The following is a 24,905-nucleotide window of genomic DNA, read 5'->3' on the forward strand; positions in this document are numbered from 1 at the left end:
TTCAAACTAGTCGCCCAGACTATGAACCTCACCTGTTTAGAGTCTCCAGCAAATGAAACACAAGAATTCTGCAATGTGTTATCTGATTTTTTCATTGACAAAATCTCAACCATTCGGGAAATAACTCAGCAGAACATAGCAAGTAACCCCACTCGGCCAGAGCAAGAAGACAAAAACCACACAAAGATTCTACAACCACCTTGATTTGCTCTGGTCAAAAATCACCATTGACACCACCAAAACCATCATCAGAAACCTCCGAGACAGCACATCGCCAAACGACATTGATCCCACAAAACTTCTGAAAGAATGTACCGAGATCTTGCCACCCATCATAACATACCTCATAAACCAGTCATTTAAAGAAGGAATCGTCCTGACCTCCCTCAAGCAAGGCACAATCAAACCCCTCCTAAGGAAGCCTAACCTCAATCCCAAAGACCCAAATGACTGCAGACCTGTCACAAGCCTCAACACCATCTCCAAAATTATCGAGAAAGCAGTAGTACAACAGCTACAACTGCATCTGCACACCCATAAACTCTTGGACCCACTACAATCTGGTTTCCGCCCTGGCCACGGGACAGAAACTGCAGTCCTCAAAATCTGGAATGACACCCTTGAAGTAGCAGATGAAGGAGAATCGTGTCTCCTGGTGCTGCTGGATCTCAGTGCAGCTTTCGACACAGTAGACCACAAAATCCTGCTCACTCGTCTCACAGAGGTAGCCGGAGTTGCAGACTCAGACTTACCCTGGTTCGCATCCTTCCTAGAGAACCGATCTCAGAAAGTGAAACTTGGAGCCTTCACTTCGGAAGCACGAAAAATGACATGCAGAGTCCCTCAAGGATCACCCCTGTCACCCGCGCTCTTTAACATCTATCTCCGCCCACTCCTCAAAATCATCAGCAACCAGGACCTACTTTATCACTCCTATGCAGATGACATCCAACTCTACCTACGCATCACCAACAAAAAAGACCAATACCAGGCACTGGAAAACTGTCTCGCATTGATCGACGATTGGATGATGGAGAGCTCCCTTAAACTCAATGGAGCCAAAACAGAACTCCTCTTCCTCCATGCAAACCAAAACAAAAACCCTGGCATGATGTCCACACCACTCACCATCCTCGGACATCTCATCACCCCCAGCACTAATGTCAAAAGCCTCAAAGTCTTCTTCGACTCAAACATGACGATGGATGCACAAATAGGATCAGTAGTCAGTGGATCCCACTACCTTCTTCGCCTATTGCGTAGACTCATCCCCTTCATACCGGAAGGAGATACAGCAGCAGTAGTTGGAACAATCATCAATTCATGACTCAACTACACAAATTTCTTCTACCTAGGACTTCTAAAATACCAAATTTCATGTCTACAAATCGTCCAGAACACAGCAGCCAGACTGGTAACTGGGAAAAAACCCTGGGAATCAATCACCCTGTCCCTGAGGACCCTCCATTGGCTAGCCGTGAAGGACCGGGTTACATTTAAGACCCTCTGCCTCACTCACAAATTTACACAAGGAAAAGCCCTGCAATACCTCTGTGACAAAATAAAGCACTACACCCCAGGTCGCCCTCTCTGGTCAACTAACCAGAACATCCTCCACATCCCCAAGACCCGTTATAAATTAAAAGGCGAACAAAGGTTCACAGTCCAAGGACCACGGCTATGGAACGCTCTACCCAGGGACATCCGCTCAGAAGAAAACCATCTAGCCTTCAGGAAGAAGCTCAAGACCCTCTTCTGAAGACCCAGATGGACACTGGCGGCAAAAGCGCCTTGAGGTGATTTAGTTCGCATATATATCGCTATACAAGTTATTCATTCATTAATTCATTCATTCATTCGTCATTCATTCATTCAGTAATTGGCATAAGATAAAGTATATACTCTTGAATAATAACATTCTCAAAAAGTCAATGATCAAAAATGGGAACCCTGGTGGACAGTTACCCCTTTATGCTTATTATCAGTGCAGTCCCAACAGTGCCCACCAGTGCTGTCAATCAGTGCCGACCAGTGTTGCCAATCAGTGCCGACCAGTGCTGCCAATCAGTGCCCATCAGTGTCCCCTATTAGTGCTGCCTTTCAGTGCCCATCAGTGCTTCCTATCAGTGCCACCTATCAGTGCCGTCTATTAGTGCCACCTATCAGTGCTGACTATCAGTGCCCAAAAAAATAAAAGTAAAACTGCAGCTTGAGTAAGCAGTTTATTCAAGATACTGTACATATTAATTTAACATTTGAAATGATTGTGTTCCTACTCTATTTAGAGGAAAGAGACACAATTTATTAATTATGATAATATTGACTTCATTAAAACATTCCTTAAAAGGACTGAGGAAAGGTTCCATTGAATAGATAAAGATTTCCAGATTTTTAATAGTGACATTTTACGGGGCTTTGGGTGGTAAGAGTTGGAAATGAAAGAGCAATTCTGAAAGACAATGGGCCAAATACTGAGATCAGTTTGCAGTGTCCCAATTATTTGAATAGCATACTGTGTACTTCTTGATTTTATGCAATTCTCTGTATTTATTATGTATTTAAATATGGATATATATTTAAATATAATATAGTATATAAACATTATTTAAAACAATATGAACCCACCACACAGATTACATACCACTTAAATCTAATGATAAATGTTTCACCCATTCATCCATTATTTATGTAAAATGTATTCAACATTGATTCATTGTAAATTCATTTCAATTCCTTTGTAATGTGTGTGACAAGTTTAAAGCAGCAGGTCTTTAAGGTACCAGTGGCTCTCAAGCAATTGTCTGGGGATATAAAAGGACAAAATAATACTGAATAATAATAATAATTATTATTGTAATAAATATTATTTTTTTTACAAGAAGTCAACCAAGTAATGTGGGCAGATGGCAATGTCATATGACTAAGGCCTCATTCACACTGGCAATAAAAAAAAAATAGAGGACATTTCTAAATGCATATACTGTAAATACACAGTTATCATTCAAACAGTATTTGCCTGCATTTAGATGCAGCCAATTTAGCTGCATTCAGAGAAAGTAGAGTTCTGTATTTGCATGATCCAATAAAATGCATGTGAATAAAGCCAGAACGTCTGATTTTGTGGCATGCTAGTCTCGTGTCGAAAGTGAAGAGGTTACTAGCAATACGAGAATTTTCGTTTGACAGAATACAACATCAGAAGTGACGTAACGTGTTGAATAGTTTTGCATGTATTCTTTTGTTTCTGAGCATGCGTAGTATTGCTCTTACAATTTTTTTCGTACGAAAACCATACTGATGAAACGAAAATCAGATGTTGAGTTCACATCCGACAAAATCGTTATAGTCTGCACATAAAGCTTTTGTCTGACAAAAAAGTTAAATCAGCAGTCAAAAGCACCATACTAACGGTAAGATTTGCGGACGATCGGTCGTTGTCACACAATTGATGTTCAAAAATCAAAGCGTGTGTACGAGGCCTAAGGCTAAATCTACTTTAAAGCAGGAACATCTAAATGTAGGAAAAAAAATATTTGGGAGGCATAAAAAGTTGTTCCTACTTCCCAAATAACTTCTGCTGTGTTAAGAAAAGCTAAATGCAGGAATTCCAGTGTGAATATAGCCTAAGGCCTCGTACACACGGTACAAAAATCAGAAGAGAAAAGTCTGTAGATGAGCTGTCTGCGGATTTTCGGATCATTAGTACGGTGCATTCGACAGACGATTCGACTTTTACATCAGACAAAAGATGGATGTGCAGGCTATAAAATTTTTGTCTGATGTGAACTCAACGTCTGATTTTCGGATGGTCAGTACAGGAATCCGTCACACAAAAGTCGAAAAATACAAACACGCATGCTCGGAATCAAGGAACGCCTGGGAAGAGTTTGGTCTTGTAAACTACTGTTCGTAATCCAGAATTAACATTCGTGAAGCGGCAATTGATGAAATGTCAAAATTCTCATCTTCTTTAATGGGATAATAATGAAGCTGCTTTGCATGTAGTTATGCCAAATGTATTTTAAAAGGCATTTGTTTTGTAGGATCTGAAAATCGCGAATCAATGCTTACCAAACTTCTACTAACATGAAATTAGCAGAAGGGGCCCAAAGGGTGACACTTGAGAAATTAGCTTCCTCTTTATACTCTCATAATACGTCACTATGTTTGTGTTTGTCAAATGACAATTTGCGGATAGTTAGTATGATAGGCAAAATCCTGCACACCCTCTTTTAACAAAAATCAGACGCTCGGTCGCCCAATAATCAAACTGTGTATACAAGGCTTTAGGCTACTTTCACATTTTACAGGCGCTACAGCGCTAAAAATAGCGCCTACATAGTGCCTGTAAAGAGCCTCTCTTGTTTCTCCAGTGTGAAAGCCCGAGAGCTTTCACACTGGAGCGGTGCGCTTGCAGGACGGTAAAAAAAAAAAGTCCTGCAAGCAACATCTTTGCAGCCCTGCAGGAGCGGTGTATACACCGCTCCTAAAGTACCCTGCCCATTGAAATCAATTGGGCAGTGGCACCAAACCACTGGCAAAGCGCCGCTGCAACGGCACTTTGCGGGCGGATTTAACCCTTTTTCAGCTGCTAACAGGGATTAAAACCACCCGCTAGCGACCGAATAGCGTCCCTAAAACAATGGTAAAGCGGCGCTAAAAATAGCACCCGTTTTACCACCGATGCCCGCCCTCCCCAGTGTGAAAGTAGCCTAAGAGTGGGCATAGAGAGTAGTACATAAGCAAATTTACTCACCTACAATACCAGGCTTCCACTTCATGTCTCTTCTGTGTGTATGACTTCAACTATACAACCTGTTTTCTTCACTTCAGTCAGCCAGAACAGCGAGAAAGCACCTGCTCCATAATTACCTACTAGTATAAGGTAGAGGGGTGTGAATATATCTGTGACAGGTAAGCTGAACCTTGAGAGATTGTGTCATTCGGGGTGTGGCAACCTGTTTTCCTGCTTCTCTTCATTATCCAAATCACAGAATCAAGAACAAACAGTTTGTCTTTGGGATCATCCATCATCTTGTTAGATACAGATGAGATGTGATTGAATTGAAGATAATAAAAAATGACGCAGCACAGAAAACCTAAAGGCTTAAAGGGCACTTAGGAAATCATCCTCATTACAGGGCTAAGATCATGTAATTTGGAGGGTGGTCAGATGGGTAGGTAGAAGCTAATCCTTTTCAGGATTTGGAATGAGCTCAGGGGTGTTTGGATCCTATTCTGAACACACTTGAGCGATCCTGCTAGGAAGCTATCACCTTACTGGGTCAATCATCTGAGGCCAAGGAATTGCCCACTGCAGATAGCGCCACACAGATACAAGAGGCATATACATGCAGGTACTGGGTGGGAAATGCCTTGGCCCAGTACAGTGACAAATTCCTGGCGCGCTTACTTAGGTGGATTCAGGCTAGGATCCAAACATTCCTGAGCTGATGACTATTCAGGATTAAAGTATGACCTTCAGGTTCGGGTCCAGGTTTACCAAGATTTCGACCCAAACTCGAGCTGTTTGCTGAACAGGTGAACTACAGTGGGGACGGAAAGTATTCAGACCCCTTAAATTTTTCACTCTTTGTTATATTGCAGCCGTTTGCTAAAATCATTTCAGTTCATTTTTTTTCCTCATTAATGTACACACAGCACCCCATATTGACAGAAAAACACAGAATTGTTGACATTTTTGCAGATTTATTAAAAAATAAAAACTGAAATATCACATGGTCCTAACTATTCAGACCCTTTGCTCAGTATTTAGTAGAAGCACCCTTTTGATCTAATACAGCCATGAGTCTCTTTTTGGGAAAGATGCAACAAGTTTTTCACACCTGGATTTGCGGATCCTCTGCCATTCCTCCTTGCAGATCCTCTCTAGTTTTGTCAGGTTGGATGGTAAATGTTGGTGGACAGCCATTTTTAGGTCTCTCCAGCTCAATTTGGTTTAAGTCAGGGCTCTGGCTGGGTCATTCAAGAACAGTCACGGAGTTGTTGAGCCACTCCTTCATTATTTTAGCTGTGTGCTTAGGGTCATTGTCTTGTTGGAAGGTAAACCTTTGGCCCAGTCTGAAGTCCTGAGCACTCTGGAGAAGGTTTTTGTCCAGGATATCCCTGTATTTAGCCGCATTCATCTTTCCCTCGATTGCAACCAGTCTTCCTGTCCCTGCAGCTGAAAAACACCCCCACAGCATGATGCTGCCACCACCATGCTTCACTGTTGGGACTGTATTGGACAGGTGATGAGCAGTGCCTGGTTTTCTCCACACAAACCGCTTAGAATTAAGACCAAAAAGTTCTATCTTGGTCTCATCAGACCAAAGAATCTTATTTCTCACCATCTTGGAGTCCTTCAAGTGTTTTTTTAGCAAACTCCATGCGGGCTTTCATTCTGTTATATTGCAGCCATTTGCTAAAATCATTTAAGTTCATTTTTTCCCCTCATTAATGTACACACAGCACCCCATATTGACAGAAAAACACAGATTTGTTGATATTTTTGCAGATTAAAAAAGAAAAACTGAAATATCACATAGTCTTATGTATTCAGACCCTTTGCTGTGACACTCATTTATTTAACTCAGGTGCTGTCCATTTCTTCTGATCATCCTTGAGATGGTTCTACACCTTCATTTGAGTCCAGCTGTTTTAGATTATACTGATTGGACTTGATTAGGAAAGCCACACACCTGTCTATATAAGACCTTACAGCTCACAGTGCATGTCAGAGCAAATGGGAATCATGAGGTCAAAGGAACTGCCTGAAGAGCTCAGAGACAGAATTGTGGCAAGGCACAGATCTGGCCAAGATTACAAAAAAATTCTGCTGCACTTAAGGTTCCTAAGAGCACAGTGGCCTCCATAATCCTTAAATGGAAGACGTTTGGGACGACCAGAACCCTTCCTAGAGCTGGCCATCTGGCCAAACTGAGCTATCAGGGGAGAAGAGCCTTGGTGAGAGAGGTAAAGAAGAACCCAAAGATCACTATGGCTGAGCTGCAGAGATGCAGTCGGCAGATGGGAGAAAGTTGTAGAAAGTCAACCATCACTGCAGCCCTCTACCAGTCAGGGCTTTATGGCAGAGTGGCCTGATGGAAGCCTCTCCTCAGTTCAAGACACATGAAAGCCCGCATGGAGTTTGCTAAAAAACACCTGAAGGACTCCAAGATGGTGAGAAATAAGATGCTCTGGTCTGATGAGACCAAGATAGAACTTTTTGGTCTTAATTCTAAGCGGTTTATGTGGAGAAAACCAGGCACTGCTCATCACCTGTCTAATACAGTCCCAACAGTGAAGCATGGTGGTGGCAGCATCATGCCGTGAGGGTGTTTTTCAGCTGCAGGGACAGGACAACTGGTTGCAATTGAGGGAAAGATGAATGCGGCCAAGTACAGATATATCCTGGACGAAAACCTTCTCCAGAGTGCTCAGGACCTCAGATTGGGCCGAAGGTTTACCTTCCAACAAGACAATGACCCTAAGCACACAGCTAAAATAACGAAGGAGTGGCTTGACAACAACTCCGTGACTGTTCTTGAATGGCCCAGCTAGAGCCCTGACTTAAACCAAATTGAGCATCTCTGGAGAGACCTAAAAATGGCTGTCCACCAACATTTTTCATCCAACCTGACAGAACTGGAGAGGATCTGCAAGGAGGAATGGCAGAGGATCCCCAAATCCAGGTGTGAAAAACTTGTTGCATCTTTCCCAAAAAGACTCATGGCTGTATTAGATCAAAAGGGTGCTTCTACTAAATACTGAGCAAAGGGTCTGAATACTTAGGACCATGTGATATTTCATTTTTTCTTTTTTAATAAATCTGCAAAAATATCAACAATTCTGTGTTTTTCTTTCAATATGGGGATGCTGTGTGTACATTAATGAGGAAAAAAATGAACTTAAATGATTTTAGCAAATGGCTGCAATATAACAAAGAGTGAAAAAGGGGGTCTGAATACTTTCCGTCCCCACTGTAGTTTAAAGTAGACATGTGCAATTAGTTTCAGTCTGAATACAAATACTGACTAATTTTTGTTTTTTCAGAGATTCGGATATACCTGAATCTCCGAATGAAATAGTGATGAATAGTAACAAATTTTGTTGAAATTAGTTTAGTTTATTTTATTTTCCAATGAATTCCAACTTTTCAGAACGGTTACAATTTGGATTGGTCGAAAAACGATCAACTGATTTAAATTCTGTGTAAAGAATAGCTGGTTGTTAAGCAGCGGGCCGGGAAGCTGGCTGCCTGCGTCCTTAACAACGATGACTCATTATCTGTTAGCTGGCTTCCCCACTGGCAGATGAATGTATAGAAAAGAATGTTGGCAATAGAAAAATGTTTTAAAAAATGGTGTGGGGTCCCCTCCCCAATCCATACTAGGCCCTTCGGGTCTCATATGGATTTTAGGGGGAACCCCATGCCAAAATGTAAAATAAAAATGCAAGCTCCCCCCCTTCTGAACCATACCAGGCCACATGCCCTCAACATGGGGGGGGTGGGTACTTTGGGGCAGGCGGGAGCTCTACCCCCCGCCCCAAAGCACCTTGTCCCCATGTTAAAAAAAAAAAAATAAGACGCTCTCGCCATGATGGAGGCCATCTGCCTACTGCAGGCTCCTCCATTTGACAATACCATTGCCGGCAATAGAAAAAATTTGAAAAAAAATGGCCCCCAGATCCCAGCCCCCTAATGTAAATGAGTATTAGGTACATTCACCAAAAAAGTGTCAAAAAGTAATAAAAACACAGTTTTTGACAAATCCTTTATTAAAAAATAAAAAACAGTGTCCCCCGATGTAGATCCATGCCGCCCGCCGTGCACAAAAAGAAAAAAGAAAAGACACTTCCATCTTCATGCAGGCCATCTGCCTACTGCAGGCTCCTCCGTTTGACATTTCTTATATAGGGAAGGGCAGGGCCACCTGTCTACCTCACCTGGTGGCACCGCCTGCACCTTCTGACGTCACAGACCCAGCATGCACCTGTCTGTGAAGTCAGAAGGAGGCAGTGCCACCAGGTGATGTATACAGGTGGCCCCGCCCCTTACCTATACAAGAACTGTCAAACGGAGGAGGCTGCAGTTGGCAGATAGCCTCCGTGATGGCGAGAGGGCTTTTTTTTTCAGGTGCAGTGGACGGCGTGGATCTACATTGGAGGGACACTGTTTTTTATATTTTATTTTTTAATAAAGGAGTTGGCAAAAACTGTCCCTTGGTTTTATTACATTCACATGGGGAGGGCCAGGATCTGGGGGCCCCCTTATTAAAGGGGGCTTCCAGATTTCGATAAGCCCCCTGCCTGCAGACACCCCCAACCACCGGCCAGGGTTGTGGGGATGGGGCCCTTGCCCCCCCTTTCCTGACCTGCTGGGCTGCATGCTCAGGTAAGGTCTGTTATGGATTTTGGAGGACCCCAGGCCGTTGTTTTTTTTTTAAATTGTTCTACTGTCGGGCAATTACCGACATTCTTTTCTTTACATTCATCTGTCAGTGGGGAAGCCAGCTGACAGATGATGAGTCATGGTTGTTAAGAACGCGCGCGACCAGCTTTTCGGCCTGCTGCTTAACAACCAGCTATTCTTTACACAGAATTTAGAATTCGGAACGGTCAACAAACGATCAACTGATTCAAATGTTCTGAAAAATTGGAATTCATTAGAAAATTAAAAAACAAAACAAAATTTACCTAAAACTAAATGAAACTAATTCCATAACAAAACAAAATGAGTAACATAATAAATCTATCTGAAGCGAAACTAAACAAATTTTTCCGTTCTGCACATGTCCAGTTTAAAGACTTCTTGAACCATTAACTCTGCAGTTTGTTCTGCAGTGGGTATTCCCTTACGTGGTATAAAATGAGCCATCTAAGTGAGACGGTTGCCAACTACCAGGATAGTGGTCATCTCTTTTGAGGGAGGAAGGTCAACCACAAAGTCAATAGGAGATGGTCTTCATGGAACAGGGAGTGGCTGGAGCAACCTCAAAGGAGAAGCTTGGGGTGTCTTACAGAGTGCACAGATAAGGCATGAGGCTACATCATTCTTGTAACCAGGCCACCAAAAGGAACATGATAAAAATTCTTCTGTCTTAGAAATCCCAAAATGATCAGCAAGTTTGGTGTCATGAACTAACCTGAGGGCTTCAACCTGAGCAGATTTAGCCACATAGAGATGATGTGTTTGAGTCCAAAAGCCGTACTTGTATTTATGTCCTTAGGATGATGATTGAGAAGTTGGTCATTTTCATACACCTCTTTGAGGAGACTCAAGAATGTCTTGGAACTTGTGGCCCCCTAGGATATCCTTTTAAGGCAGGATTGTACATTCAGAGTTGCCTTACTGAAGAGGTTCAGACAGCATCCTTGATAAGGCATCGACCTTACCGTTCCTTAACCCAGGTCAATATGAGATTATAATATTGAACCTGGAAAAGAACAGAGACTAATGCCGCGTACACACGGTCGGACTTTCTATCCTACTTGGTCCGGCACACTTTCCGACGGACTTTGTCCGCCAGGTGCGCCGGACTTTAAAACGGACGGACTTGCCCACACACGACCGGACTTTCCGGCGGGCTAAGTCCGCCCGTCTTTCCGACGGACTTTCGCCGGAGTTACGGCGGACTTTCAGAATGAACGGACTTGCCCACACACGGACAAGTTCGTTCATTTTGAACGTGACTCAGGTGCGACGGGACTAGAAAAGGATGTCAATCTTGCCGCTTTTATCGGCGAGATTGACACCTTGCGAGCCCCGTCGCGGGGCATACCAGGCCCTTAGGTCTGGTATGGATTATAAAGGGAACCCCCTACGCCGAAAAAACGGCGTGGGGTCCCCCCTAAAATCCATACCAGACCCCGATCCGAGCACGCAGCCTGGCCGGTCAGGAAAGGGGGTGGGGACGAGCGAGCGCCCCCCCCTCCTGAACCGTACCAGGCCGCATGCCCTCAACATGGGGGGTGGGTGCTTTGGGGGAGAGGGGCGCCCTGTGGGGCCCCCCACCCCAAAGCACCTTGTCCCCATGTTGATGAGGACAAGGGCCTCTTCCCGACAACCCTGGCCGTTGGTTGTCGGGGTCTGCGGGCGGGGGCTTATCGGAATCTGGGAGCCCCTTTAATAAGGGGGCCCCAGATCCCGGCCCCCACCCTATGTGAATGAGTATGGGGTACATGGTACCCCTACCCATTCACCTAGGGAAAAAGTGTAAGTAATAAAACACACTACACAGGTTTTTAAAATATTTTATTAAACAGCTCCGGGGGGGGATCTTCCTCCGGCTTCGGGGGTCCCTCCGCTTCATCTTCTCCCGGCGTCCGGTTGGTTCTTCTCCCGGTGTTCCAGTTCTTCGGCCGGCTCCTCTGCTGTCTTCAGGTAGCTCTCTTGCCAGCAGAGGTCCGGACTCCTGGGCTTCTGGGCTTCTTCTCTTCTCTTCTCTTCTCTTCTCCAGATGTTGACACGACGCTCTCTCCGGCTGGACTGCTCTCCGAGGGCTGCGTTGTGACTTATATAGGCGGAGACCCCGCCCCCTTTTGATGTCACAGTCCCTGGGCATGCTGGGACTGTGACGTTTTAGGGGGCGTGGTCAACATCACCCAGTGACCACGCCCCCTAAAACGTCACAGTCCCAGCATGCCCAGGGACTGTGACATCAAAAGGGGGCGGGGTCTCCGCCTATATAAGTCACAACGCAGCCCTCGGAGAGCAGTCCAGCCGGAGAGAGCGTCGTGTCAACATCTGGAGAAGAGAAGAGAAGAGAAGAGAAGAAGCCCAGAAGCCCAGGAGTCCGGACCTCTGCTGGCAAGAGAGCTACCTGAAGACAGCAGAGGAGCCGGCCGAAGAACTGGAACACCGGGAGAAGAACCAACCGGACGCCGGGAGAAGATGAAGCGGAGGGACCCCCGAAGCCGGAGGAAGATCCCCCCCCCGGAGCTGTTTAATAAAATATTTTAAAAACCTGTGTAGTGTGTTTTATTACTTACACTTTTTCCCTAGGTGAATGGGTAGGGGTACCATGTACCCCATACTCATTCACATAGGGTGGGGGCCGGGATCTGGGGGCCCCCTTATTAAAGGGGCTCCCAGATTCCGATAAGCCCCCGCCCGCAGACCCCGACAACCAACGGCCAGGGTTGTCGGGAAGAGGCCCTTGTCCTCATCAACATGGGGACAAGGTGCTTTGGGGTGGGGGGCCCCGCAGGGCGCCCCCCTCCCCCAAAGCACCCACCCCCCATGTTGAGGGCATGCGGCCTGGTACGGTTCAGGAGGGGGGGGCGCTTGCTCGTCCCCACCCCCTTTCCTGACCGGCCAGGCTGCGTGCTCGGATCGGGGTCTGGTATGGATTTTAGGGGGGACCCCACGCCGTTTTTTCGGCGTAGGGGGTTCCCTTTATAATCCATACCAGACCTAAGGGCCTGGTATGCCCCGCGCTCGCCGCAATAGGAAAATGTGTTTTTCCTATTGCAGCAAGCGCGAGATGCAATACCCTGCCCTCGTGTCGTATCTGGTCCGTCGGACCAGCATACACACGAGCGGGCTTTCCGTCGGACCAGCACACACACGAGTGGACTTTCCGCCCGAAACTGAGTCCGGCGGAAAGATTTAAAACTTTTTTCAAATCTAGGTCCGGCGGGCTTTTGGGAAAAAGTCCGCCGGAAAAGTCCGCCGGCGCCTACACACGGGCGGATTGTCCGGCACACTCTGGTCCGCCGGACCAAGTATGCCGGAAAGTCCGACCGTGTGTACGCGGCATAACTTGTCTGTCTAGAAGACAATCCCTTGGCAGAACAAAATGATTCCAAATTTTTATGATCAGTGAGAACAGTTAATGGATGATTAACCTCTTCCAGCAGATGCCTTTATTGGGAAAAGGCTTCCTTAAATGCCAGCAACTCTTTATTCCCTGTGTCATAATTCCCTTGGCTGAAGACATTAAACAAAAGAAATAAGCCCAAGGATTAAGTTGTATCTTTTCTCTTCTTCACTGAAGAATCACTGGATAGTTCCCAAGGCAGAGTCTGAAACATCAACTTTCACGATAAAATGTAGTTCAGGATTAGGGATGAGCCGAACACCCCCCTGTCCGGTTCGCACCAGAACTTGCGAACAGGCAAAAAATTTGTTTGAGCACGCGAACGCCGTTAAAGTCTATGGGACACGAACATGAATAATCAAAAGTGCTAATTTTAAAAGCTTATATGCAAGTTATTGTCATAAAAAGTGTTTGGGGACCTGGGTCCTGCCCCAGGGGACATGGATCAATGCAAAAAAAAGTTTTAAAAACGTCCGTTTTTTCGGGAGCAGTGATTTTAATAATGCTTAAAGTGAAACAATAAAAGTGTAATATTCCTTTAAATTTCATACCTGGGGGGGGTGTCTATAGTATGCCTGTAAAGGGGCGCATGTTTCCCGTGTTTAGAACAGTTTGACAGCAAAATTACATTTCAAAGGAAAAAAAGTAATTTAAAACTACTCGCGGCTATTAATGAATTGCCGGTCCGACAATACACATAAAAGTTCATTGATAAAAACGGCATGGCAATTCCCCACAGGGGAACCCCGAACCAAAATTTAAAAAAAAAATGACGTGGGGGTCCCCCTAAATTCCATACCAGGCCCTTCAGGTCTGGTATAGATATTAAGGGGAACCCCGGCCAAAATTTTTTTTAAAAATGGCGTGGGGTCCCCCTCAAAATCTATAACAGAACCTTTAGGTCTGGTATGGATTTTAAGGGAATAATAAAGTGAATCTTGAGAGCCAACAATAGAATAGTAATAAAAAAGTGAGCACGTATCGTGACCAAGCTGCAAATGCTAAACAGGTTTCATAATCGTGCAGGTAACACTCAAAATTTAAAATAAAATTGCATTTGCGCTAGGAAAATAAACAGTGTAAAAATAATATATTATAAATAGTCTAAAATTAATAATCATATAAAGTGCATAGCTATCCAGAAGAATATACTCAAAAATCTATTATAATCCATGTATCATTAATATTGTGATATAATTAATAAAGTGCGACATGAAAAAATATTAAAAATACAAGTGTAAACTCAGACTAAAAATTATATCCACTCCTTCACCAAATTAATTTAGATCCCCCTGAAGAAGGCACGTGATCCCTGTGCCGAAGACACGTAGGGGAGGGGCCAGGACGGAGCTGTCAGCAAAGGTAGTGAGGCGAGATAGACACACCACACCGCACGCTGTACTTGCAATCTGGTTACCATATGCAGAGCCCTGAATAGGATGGTGCACTCACGCACCTATAACACGTGAGTACCCTTATGAAGGGAATATTTACTTGTAATAAAAATCTTTGCAATATCACACTATGGAGCTTTTTCTTTTTTATCCATGATCTGGAATGCTGCTGATTGAGCGAGTTGGATTTCATCACCTGCATATCATTAGAGCCCAGGAGTGGCTCCCAAGCATGTTTTGGCATAGTTTAGGTACTGTGTCACACGCTCTGAGGTGAGCACATAGGCTTTTGGGGAACACTGGAAAAGCACTGAAGCATGTTAGATGTTCTGCACTGTTTTTGAAGAGCATGATGAAAAGCACTTTTTGATGAACACTGGATTTGTGCACTAAAGATATAATTTTGATGAACATTTATGGTTTTTCTAAATTAATTTGGTGAAGGAGTGGATATAATTTTTAGCCTGAGTTTACACTTGTATTTTTAATATTTTTGCATGTCGCACTTTATTAATTATATCACAATATTAATGATACACGGATTATAATAGATTTTTGAGTATATTCTTCTGGATAGCTATGCACTTTATATGATTATGATTATTTATATTTTTTTGAGTACCGTATTTTCCGCACTATAAGGCGCACCGGATTATAAGGCGCAGTCTCAATTACGGGGATTATTTCTGTACTTGACCATACATAAGGCGCACTGCATTATAAGGTGCATGCTAAAACATATGGTCTACAAAAAAACAAGCAAAGAAAAGCCGGGGGGGGGGGGGGGGGGTAAATGCCCTACCCTACATTTGCTACAGAACAGTGCAAGTGTTCCCAATGTTCGCTGACAGTTAGTACTGTCAGGGCACATTGATGCCTGATGCCCTCTCTGTAGTCCTGGCTCAGAGAACTCAGTGGGCGGAGTCAGGAGAAATGCAGAGTGCGGGAGTTCTGAAGCCGTGGAAGCCGAGAATGAAGACTGTGGAGGCTGGGAGCCGTGAAGGGAGCTGAGATTGAAGACTGTGGAGGCAGGAGCACAGAATGGGAGCCAAAAAAGAAGACTGAGGAGGTAGGGAGCACAGAGAGGGAGCCGTGAAGAGAGCAGAGAATGGATGCGGGCAGCAGATCAGAAGGTGAGATCCTGTCTGAACGGTAGCAGTGCTGCACACTGTGGAGGGGGGAGCAGAGAAAAAGAGCACATGGCTGGATTGGAATGTGAGTTCTTGTGTACAGAAGGGGTAAATGCAAACTGCAAAGGGGAGAGGAGGGGAGGGGGAGCAGAGAACAGGAGGTGACATCCTGTATATAACAGCACTGAATGCAGACTGCAGAGGGTGTGGGCAAACTCAGTGCACATATAAGGCGCACCGGATTATAAGGCGCACGGCTGATTTGGAGGAAAATATAAGGCTTTTAGGTGCGCCTTATAGTGCGGAAAATACGGTATATTCTTCTGGATAGCTATGCACTTTATATGATTATTAATTTTAGACTATTTATAAATTATTTTTACACTGTTTATTTTCCTAGCGCAAATGCAATTTTATTTAAAATTATGGATTTTAAGGGGAACCCCGCGCCAAAATTTTAAAAAAAAATGGCGTGGGGTCCCCCCAAAAATCCATACCAGACCCTTATCCGAGCACGCAACCTGGCAGGCCGCAGGAAAAGAGGGGGGGACGAGAGAGCACCCCCCTCCTGAACGTACCAGGCCACATGCCCTCAACATTGGGAGGGTGCTTTGGGGTAGCCCCCCAAAACACCTTGTCCCCATGTTGATGGGGACAAGGGCCTCATCCCCACAACCCTTGCCCGGTGGTTGTGGGGGTCTGCGGGCGGGGGGCTTATCGGAATCTGGAAGCCCCCTTTAACAAGGGGACCCCCAGATCCCGGCCCTCCCCCCTGTGCGAAATGTTAAGGGGGTACAAAAGTACCCCTACCATTTCACAAAAAACTGTTCAAAATGTTAAAAATGACAAGAGACAGTTTTTGACAATCTCTTTATTTAAATGCGTCTTCTTTCTTCTATCTTCTGCCTTTCTTCGGTTTCTTCCTCCATCTTCTTCTTCTTCTGGTTCTTCTGGTTCTTCCTCCGGTGTTCTCGTCTGGCATCTTCCTCCGCGGCGTCTTCTTCCCTTCTTCTCCTCGGGCCGCTCCGCATACATGATATCATGATGGGAGGCTCCCGCTGTGTGACGCTTCTCCTCTTCTGACGGTTCTTAAATAACGGGGTGTGGGGCCACCCGGTGACCCCGCCCCCCTCTGATGCACAGAGACTTGACGGGGACTTCCCTGTGACATTCCCTGTGACGTCATAAGGGGGCGTGGTTACGTAATGGGTGAACCCGCCCCCCACCTGAGGAGAAGAAGGGAAGAAGATGCCACGGAGGAAGATGCCGGACAAGAACACCGGAGGTTTAACCAGAAGAACCAGAAGAAGAAGAAGATGGAGGAAGATAGAAGATAGAAGAAAGAAGATAGGAGATAGAAGAAAGAAGAAGCATTTAAATAAAGGAATTGTCAAAAACTGTCTCTTGTAATTTTTAACATTTTTGACAGTTTTTTTGTGAAATGGTAGGGGTACAAAACCCTTACCATTTCACACAGGGGGGAGGGCCGGGATATGGGGGTCTCCTTGTTAAAGTCGGCTTCTAGATTCCGATAAGCCGCCCACAGACCCCCACAACCACCGGGCAAGGGTTGTGGGGATGAGGCCCTTGTCCCCATCAACATGGGGGCAAGGTGTTTTGGGGGTCTACCCCAAAGCACGCTCCCAATGTTGAGGGCATGTGGCCTGGTACGGTTCAGGAGGGGGGCCGCTCTCTCATCCCCCCCTCTTTTCCTGCGGCCTGCCAGGTTGCGTGCTCGGATAAGGGTCTGGTATGGGTTTTTGGGGGGACCCCACGCCATTTTTTAAAAACAATTTTGGCCGGAGTTCCCCTTAATATCCATACCAGACCTGAAGGGCCTGGTATGGAATTTAGGGGGACCCCCCACATAATTTTTTTTTTTTAATTTTGGTTCGGGGTTCCCCTGTGGGAATGAACTTTTATCAATGAACTTTTATGTGTATTGTCGGACCGGCAATTCATTAATAGCTGCGAGTAGTTTTAAATGACTTTTTTTCCTTTGAAATGTCATTTTGCTGTTAGACTGTTCTAAACACGGGAAACATGCGCCCCTTTACAGGCATACTATAGACACCCACAGGTACGAAATTTAAAGAAATATTACACTTTTATTGTTTCACTTTAGGCATTATTAAAATCACTGCTCCCGAAAAAACGGACGTTTTTAAAACTTTTGCATTGATCCATGTCCCCTGGGGCAGGACCCAGGTCCCCAAACACTTTTTATGATAATACCATGCATATAAGCCTTTAAAATTAGCACTTTTGATTTCTCCCATAGACTTTTAAAGGGTGTTCCGTGGCTTTCGAATTTGCCGCGAACACCCCAAATTGTTCGCTGTTCGGTGAACTGGCGAACAGCCAATGTTCGAGTCGAACATGAGTTCGACTTGAACTCGAAGCTCATCCCTATTCAGGATCAGAATGTACCATTATTGGTACAGAAGTGAAAACAGTCTTTAGCTTACTAAAGGCATTCTGTGCCTCAGGTGATCACACATCCCTTTCTTTGTCAGCTGGAGCTATTACTTTAGGGATGTTTCTTATGAATTTTCTGTAGAAGTTGGCAAATCAAACAAATCATTGTGCTTTCTAAACATTTCTAGGGGCTGGCAAACCCACCACTGCTTTGATCTTCTCTGGACCCATGTTCACTCCTTCTAGTGAAATAATTTACCCCAAGAACTGGATGTGGGTTAGTTCAAACTCACATTCCTTCCCTTTGATCTAGAGCCGACTCTTCCCTAATATTTCAAAGACAATGCAAACATGCTTGCGATGCTCCTTTAGGTTATTAGAAAAGATGAGAATAAACAATCACAAACTGGTCCAAAAATCTCAAAAAACATCACTGATGAAGTATTGACAAATTGTGGGAGCATTGCAAAGGCCAAAAGTCATAATCAAGGACTTTAACCACTTGCCGACCGCCGCACGACTATATACGTCGGCAGAATGGCACGGGCAGGCAAAAGGACGTACAGGTACGTCCTTGCCTGCCCGCGGGTGGGGGGTCCGGTCGGACCCCCCCCCCGGTGCCTGCGGCGGTCGGCAAATCTCCCACGGCGATCGGTGGTGAGGGGGAGGCCATCCATTCGTGGCCCCCCCCTCGCTCCCAGCCAATGGGATCATTTCCCTGCCTCTGTATTGTACACAGAGGCAGAGGAAATTATGTCATCTCTCCTCGGCTCGGCATTTTCCGTTCCGGGCCGAGGAGAGAAGACTGCAATGTGAGTGCACCAACACACTACACACACAGTAGAACATGCCAGGCACACAAAACACCCCGATCCCCCCCCTGTCACAAACTGACACCAAGCTGTTTTTTTTTTTTTCTGATTACTGTATTGGTGTCAGTTTGTGACAGTTACAGTGTTAGGGCAGTGAGTGTTAGGCCCCCTTTAGGTCTAGGATACCCCCCTAACCCCCCCTAATAAAGTTTTAACCTCTTGATCACCCCCTGTCACCAGTGTCGCTAAGCGATCATTTTTCTGATCGCTGTATTAGTGTCGCTGGTGACGCTAGTTAGTGAGGTAAATATTTAGGTTCGCCGTCAGCGTTTTATAGCGACAGGGACCCCCATATACTACCGAATAAATGTTTTAACCCCTTGATTGCCCCCTAGTTAACCCTTTCACCACTGATCACTGTATAACCGTTACGGGTGACGCTGGTTAGTTTGTTTATTTTTTATAGTGTCAGGGCACCCGCCGTTTATTACCGAATAAAGATTTAGCTCCCTGATCGCCCGGCGGTGATATGCGTCGCCCCAGGCAGCGTCAGATTAGCGCCAGTACCGCTAACACCCACGCACGCAGCATACGCCTCCCTTAGTGGTATAGTATCTGTACAGATCAATATCTGATCCGATCAGATCTATACTAGCGTCCCCAGCAGTTTAGGGTTCCCAAAAACGCAGTGTTAGCGGGATCAGCCCAGATACCTGCTAGCACCTGCATTTTGCCCCTCCGCCCGGCTCGGCCCAGCCCACCCAAGTGCAGTATCGATCGATCACTGTCACTTACAAAACACTAAACGCATAACTGCAGCGTTCGCAGAGTCAGGCCTGATCCCTGCGATCGCTAACAGTTTTTTTGGTAGCGTTTTGGTGAACTGGCAAGCACCAGCCCCAGGCAGCGTCAGGTTAGTGCCAGTAGCGCTAACACCCACGCACCGTACACCTCCCTTAGTGGTATAGTATCTGAACGCATCAATATCTGATCCGATCAGATCTATACTAGCGTCCCCAGCAGTTTAGGGTTCCCAAAAACGCAGTGTTAGTGGGATCAGCCCAGATACCTGCTAGCACCTGCGTTTTGCCCCTCCGCCCGGCCCAGCCCAGCCCACCCAAGTGCAGTATCGATCGATCACTGTCACTTACAAAACACTAAACGCATAACTGCAGCGTTCGCAGAGTCAGGCCTGATCCCTGCGATCGCTAACAGTTTTTTTGGTAGCGTTTTGGTGAACTGGCAAGCGCCAGCGGCCTAGTACACCCCGGTCGTAGTCAAACCAGCACTGCAGTAACACTTGGTGACGTGGCGAGTCCCATAAGTGCAGTTCAAGCTGGTGAGGTGGCAAGCACAAATAGTGTCCCGCTGCCACCAAGAAGACAAACACAGGCCCGTCGTGCCCATAATGCCCTTCCTGCTGCATTCGCCAATCCTAATTGGGAACCCACCACTTCTGCAGCGCCCGTACTTCCCCCATTCACATCCCCAACCAAATGCAGTCAGCTGCACGAGAGGCATTTTTATGTCCTCCCGAGTACCCCTACCCAACGAACCCCCCCAAAAAAGATGTTGTGTCTGCAGCAAACGCGGATATAGGCGTGACACCCGCTATTATTGTCCCTCCTGTCCTGACAATCCTGGTCTTTGCATTGGTGAATGTTTTGAACGCTACCATTCACTAGTTGAGTATTAGCGTAGGGTACAGCATTGCACAGACTAGGCACACTTTCACAGGGTCTCCCAAGATGCCATTGCATTTTGAGAGACCCGAACCTGGAACCGGTTACAGTTATAAAAGTTACAGTTACAAAAAAAGTGTAAAAAAAAAAAAAAAACACAAACAAAAATATAAAATAAAAAATAATAGTTGTCGTTTTATTGTTCTCTCTCTATTCTCTCTCTCTCTATTCTTCTGCTCTTTTTTACTGTATTCTATTCTGCAATGTTTTATTGTTATTATGTTTTATCATGTTTGCTTTTCAGGTATGCAATTTTTTATACTTTACCGTTTACTGTGCTTTATTGTTAACCATTTTTTTGTCTTCAGGTACAGCATTCACGACTTTGAGTGGTTATACCAGAATGATGCTTGCAGGTTTAGGTATCATCTTGGTATCATTCTTTTCAGCCAGCGGTCGGCTTTCATGTAAAAGCAATCCTAGCGGCTAATTAGCCTCTAGACTGCTTTTACAAGCAGTGGGAGAGAATGCCCCCCACCGTCTTCCGTGTTTTTCTCTGGCTCTCCTGTCTCAACAGGGAACCTGAGAATGCAGCTGGTGATTCAGCCAGCTGACCATAGAGCTGATCAGAGACAAGAGTGGCTCCAAACATCTCTATGGCCTAAGAAACCGGAAGCTACGAGCATTTTATGACTTAGATTTCGCCGGATGTAAACAGCACCATTGGGAAATTGGGGAAGCATTTTATCACACCGATCTTGGTGTGGTCAGATGCTTTGAGGGCAGAGGAGAAATCTAGGGTCTAATAGACCCCAATTTTTTCAAAAAAGAGTACCTGTCACTACCTATTGCTATCATAGGGGATATTTACATTCCCTGAGATAACAATAAAAATGATTAAAAAAAAAAAAAATGAAAGGAACAGTTTTAAAATAAGATAAAAAAGCAAAAAAATAATAAAGAAAAAAAAAAAAAAAGCACCCCTGTCCCCCCTGCTCTCGCGCTAAGGCGAACGCAAGCGTCGGTCTGGCGTCAAATGTAAACAGCAATTGCACCATGCATGTGAGGTATCACCGCGGCGGTCAGATCGAGGGCAGTAATTTTAGCAGTAGACCTCCTCTGTAAATCTAAAGTGGTAACCTGTAAAGGCTTTTAAAGGCTTTTAAAAATGTATTTATTTTGGTGCCACTGCACGTTTGTGCGCAATTGTAAAGCATGTCATGTTTGGTATCCATGTACTTGGCCTAAGATCATCTTTTTTATTTCATCAAACATTTGGGCAATATAGTGTGTTTTAGTGCATTAAAATGTAAAAAAGTGTGTTTTTTCCCCAAAAAATGCGTTTGAAAAATCGCTGCGCAAATACTGTGTGGAAAAAAAAAATTAAACACCCACCATTTTAATCTGTAGGGCATTTGCTTTAAAAATATATATAATGTGTGGGGGTTCAAAGTAATTTTCTTGCAAAAAAAAATAATTTTTTCATGTAATCAAAAAGTGTCAGAAAGGGCTTTGTCTTCAAGTGGTTAGAAGAGTGGGTGATGTGTGACATAAGCTTCTAAATGTTGTGCATAAAATGCCAGGACAGTTCAAACCCCCCCCAAATGACCCCATTTTGGAAAGTAGACACCCCAAGCTATTTGCTGAGAGGCATGTCGAGTCCATGGAATATTTTATATTGTGACACAAGTTGCGGGAAAGAGACAAATTTTTTTTTTTTTTTTTGCACAAAGTTGTCACTAAATGATATATTGCTCAAACATGCCATGGGAATATGTGAAATTACACCCCTAAATACATTCTGTTGCTTCTCCTGAGTACGGGGATACCACATGTGTGAGACTTTTTGGGAGCCTAGCCGCGTATGGGACCCCGAAAACCAAGCACCGCCTTCAGGCTTTCTAAGGGCGTAAATTTTTGATTTCACTCTTCACTGCCTATCACAGTCTCGGAGGCCATGGAATGCCCAGGTGGCACAAAACCCCCCCAAATGACCCCATTTTGGAAAGTAGACACCCAAAGCTATTTGCTGAGCGGTATAGTGAGTATTTTGCAGACCTCACTTTTTGTCACAAAGTTTTGAAAATTAAAAAAAGAAAAAAAAAATTTTTTTTTTGTCTTTCTTCATTTTCAAAAACAAATGAGAGCTGCAAAATACTCACCATGCCTCTCAGCAAATAGCTTGGGGTGTCTACTTTCCAAAATGGGGTCATTTGGGGGGGGTTTGTGCCACCTGGGCATTCCATGACCTCCGAAACTGTGATAGGCAGTGAAGAGTGAAATCAAAAATGTACACCCTTAGAAATCCTGAAGGCGGTGATTGGTTTTCGGGGTCCCGTACGTGGCTAGGCTCCTAAAAAGTCCCACACAGGTGGTATCCCCGTACTCAAGAGAAGCAGCAGAATGTATTTTGGGGGGCAATTCCACATATGCCCATGACCTGTGTGAGCAATATATCATTTAGTGACAACTTTGTGCAAAAAAAAAAATAAATAAATTGTCACTTTCCCGCAACTTGTGTCAAAATATAAAATATTCCATGGACTCAACATGCCTCTCAGCAAATAGCTTGGGGTGTCTACTTTCCAAAATGGGGTCATTTGGGGGGGGTTGTGCCATCTGGGCATTTTATGGCCTTCAAAACTGTGATAGGTAGTGAGGAGTAAAATCAAAAATGTACGCCCTTAGAAATCCTGAAGGCAGTGATTGGTTTTCGGGGCCCCGTATGCGGCTAGGCTCCCAAAAAGTCCCACACATGTGGTATCCCCATACTCAGGAGAAGCAGCTAAATGTATTTTGGGGTGCAATTCCACATATGCCCATGGCCTGTGTGAGCAATATATCATTTAGTGACAACTTTTTGTAATTTTTTTTTTTTTTTTTGTCATTCAATCACTTGGGACAAAAAAAATGAATATTCATTGGGCTCAAAATGCCTCTCAGCAATTTCCTTGGGGTGTCTACTTTCCAAAATGGGGTCATTTGTGGGGGTTTTGTACTGCCCTGCCATTTTAGCACCTCAAGAAACGACATAGGCAGTCATAAATTAAAGGCTGTGTAAATTCCAGAAAATGTACCCTAGTTTGTAGGCGCTATAACTTTTGCGCAAACCAATAAATATACACTTATTGACATTTTTTTTACCAAAGACATGTGGCCAAATACATTTTGGCCTAAATGTATGACTAAAATTGAGTTTATTGGATTTTTTTTTAGAACAAAAAGTAGAAAATATCATTTTTTTTTTAAATTTTCGGTCTTTTTCCGTGTATAGCGCAAAAAATAAAAACGGCAGAGGTGATCAAATACCATCAAAAGAAAGCTCTATTTGTGGGAAGAAAAGGACGCAAATTTCGTTTGGTTACAGCATTGCATGACCGCGCAATTAGCAGTTAAAGCGTCGCAGTGCCAAATTGTAAAAAGTGCTCTGGTCAGGAAGGGGGTAAATCCTTCCGGGGCTGAAGTGGTTAAATGCCCATATCTGGTTCTAAAGACGGTTTTCCATTTGTCTCCTTGATGAATGCAGACAAGGTTAAATGTCTCCTGTAAGTCTAGTTTAATAAAGACGTTGGCAGAATTAAGTCTTTCCAACATTTTAGAGATTAAGGGAAGTGGATAACAGTTTTTAATACTGATTTTATGCAAATCCCTGTAATCAATGCATGAATGTAGAGTGGAGTCCTTCTCTAAATTCTCCTCAAGCCACTCCCTGAGCACCTTTTAATTCATGATAAGGCGGTAATTGATCGCCATTCTTCTTATCACAGACATCCTGGAACTCATGGTATTGTGAAGGCAGGTTGTCATATGACTGGGTAGTAACCACATCAAGTTATGATTCCCTGATTGGCGGAGAACTTGTTCAACAACATTTTCTATTCTCTTTTCCTTGCAATGGGGATGTAAAATGTATGGTCCAGGTTCCCCAATTGATAGAGGGCTTATGGGTAGAAAACCAAGGAATTCCCAAGACGATCGGGAACTTTGGTAAGCCTCAAATTGGAGTACCAGAGGAACTGTTTCATGGGTAACAGGTCTTGACATCAACCATCTCCAGTGTTAAACTTGCAGCAAAGCAATGAAATATAGTGTTAGACTTGAAGTAACACAATGAACTATACGGCGTTAAACTTGCAGTAACACAATGAAATACACATTGTTAAACTTGCAGTAAAGCACAGAACTATATGGCATTAAACTTGCAGTAGTGAAATGAAATATACAGCGTTAAACTTGCAGTAATGCACAGAACTATATGGCATTAAACTTGCAGTAACGCAATGAAATATACAGCGTTGAACTTGCAGTAAGCAAAGACCTATACAGAGTTAAACTTGCAGTAACGCAAAGAACTATATGGCATTAAACTTGCAGTAACGCAATGAAATATACAGCGTTGAACTTGCAGTAACACACAAAAATATGGCGTTGAATTTGCAGTAACGCAATGAAATATACAGTGTTAAACTTGCAGTAACGCAATGAAATTTACGGAGTTAAACTTGCAGTAACGCACAGAACTATACGGTGTTAATCTTGCAGTAATGCACAAAATTATACGGCATTAAACTTGCAGTAACCCACAGAACTATATGGCGTTAAATTTACAGTAACTCCCAAAACTATACGGCGTTAAACTTGCAGT

The 24,905-nt window shown here is 44.4% G+C and overlaps 1 protein-coding gene across 2 annotated transcripts in view; it reads right to left on the reverse strand.

Moving 5' to 3' along the window:
* Positions 1 to 4,907, reverse strand: part of LOC141110702 (galactoside alpha-(1,2)-fucosyltransferase 2-like) — a 67,705-nt gene extending 62,798 nt beyond the window's left edge. Inside the window, exon 1 of one of the 2 annotated variants that reach the window (XM_073602217.1) lies at positions 4,757 to 4,907. In XM_073602217.1, the coding sequence (XP_073458318.1) occupies positions 4,757 to 4,781 (25 nt within the window). In that variant the 5' untranslated portion in view covers positions 4,782 to 4,907. The remainder of the gene's footprint in view (positions 1 to 4,756) is intronic. The other variant, XM_073602218.1, reaches the window with a different exon arrangement.
* Between the last annotated feature and the right edge of the window lie 19,998 nt (positions 4,908 to 24,905).

The sequence above is a fragment of the Aquarana catesbeiana genome, linkage group LG10, assembly GCF_042186555.1.
Source record: "Aquarana catesbeiana isolate 2022-GZ linkage group LG10, ASM4218655v1, whole genome shotgun sequence".
Lineage (NCBI taxonomy): Eukaryota > Metazoa > Chordata > Amphibia > Anura > Ranidae > Aquarana > Aquarana catesbeiana.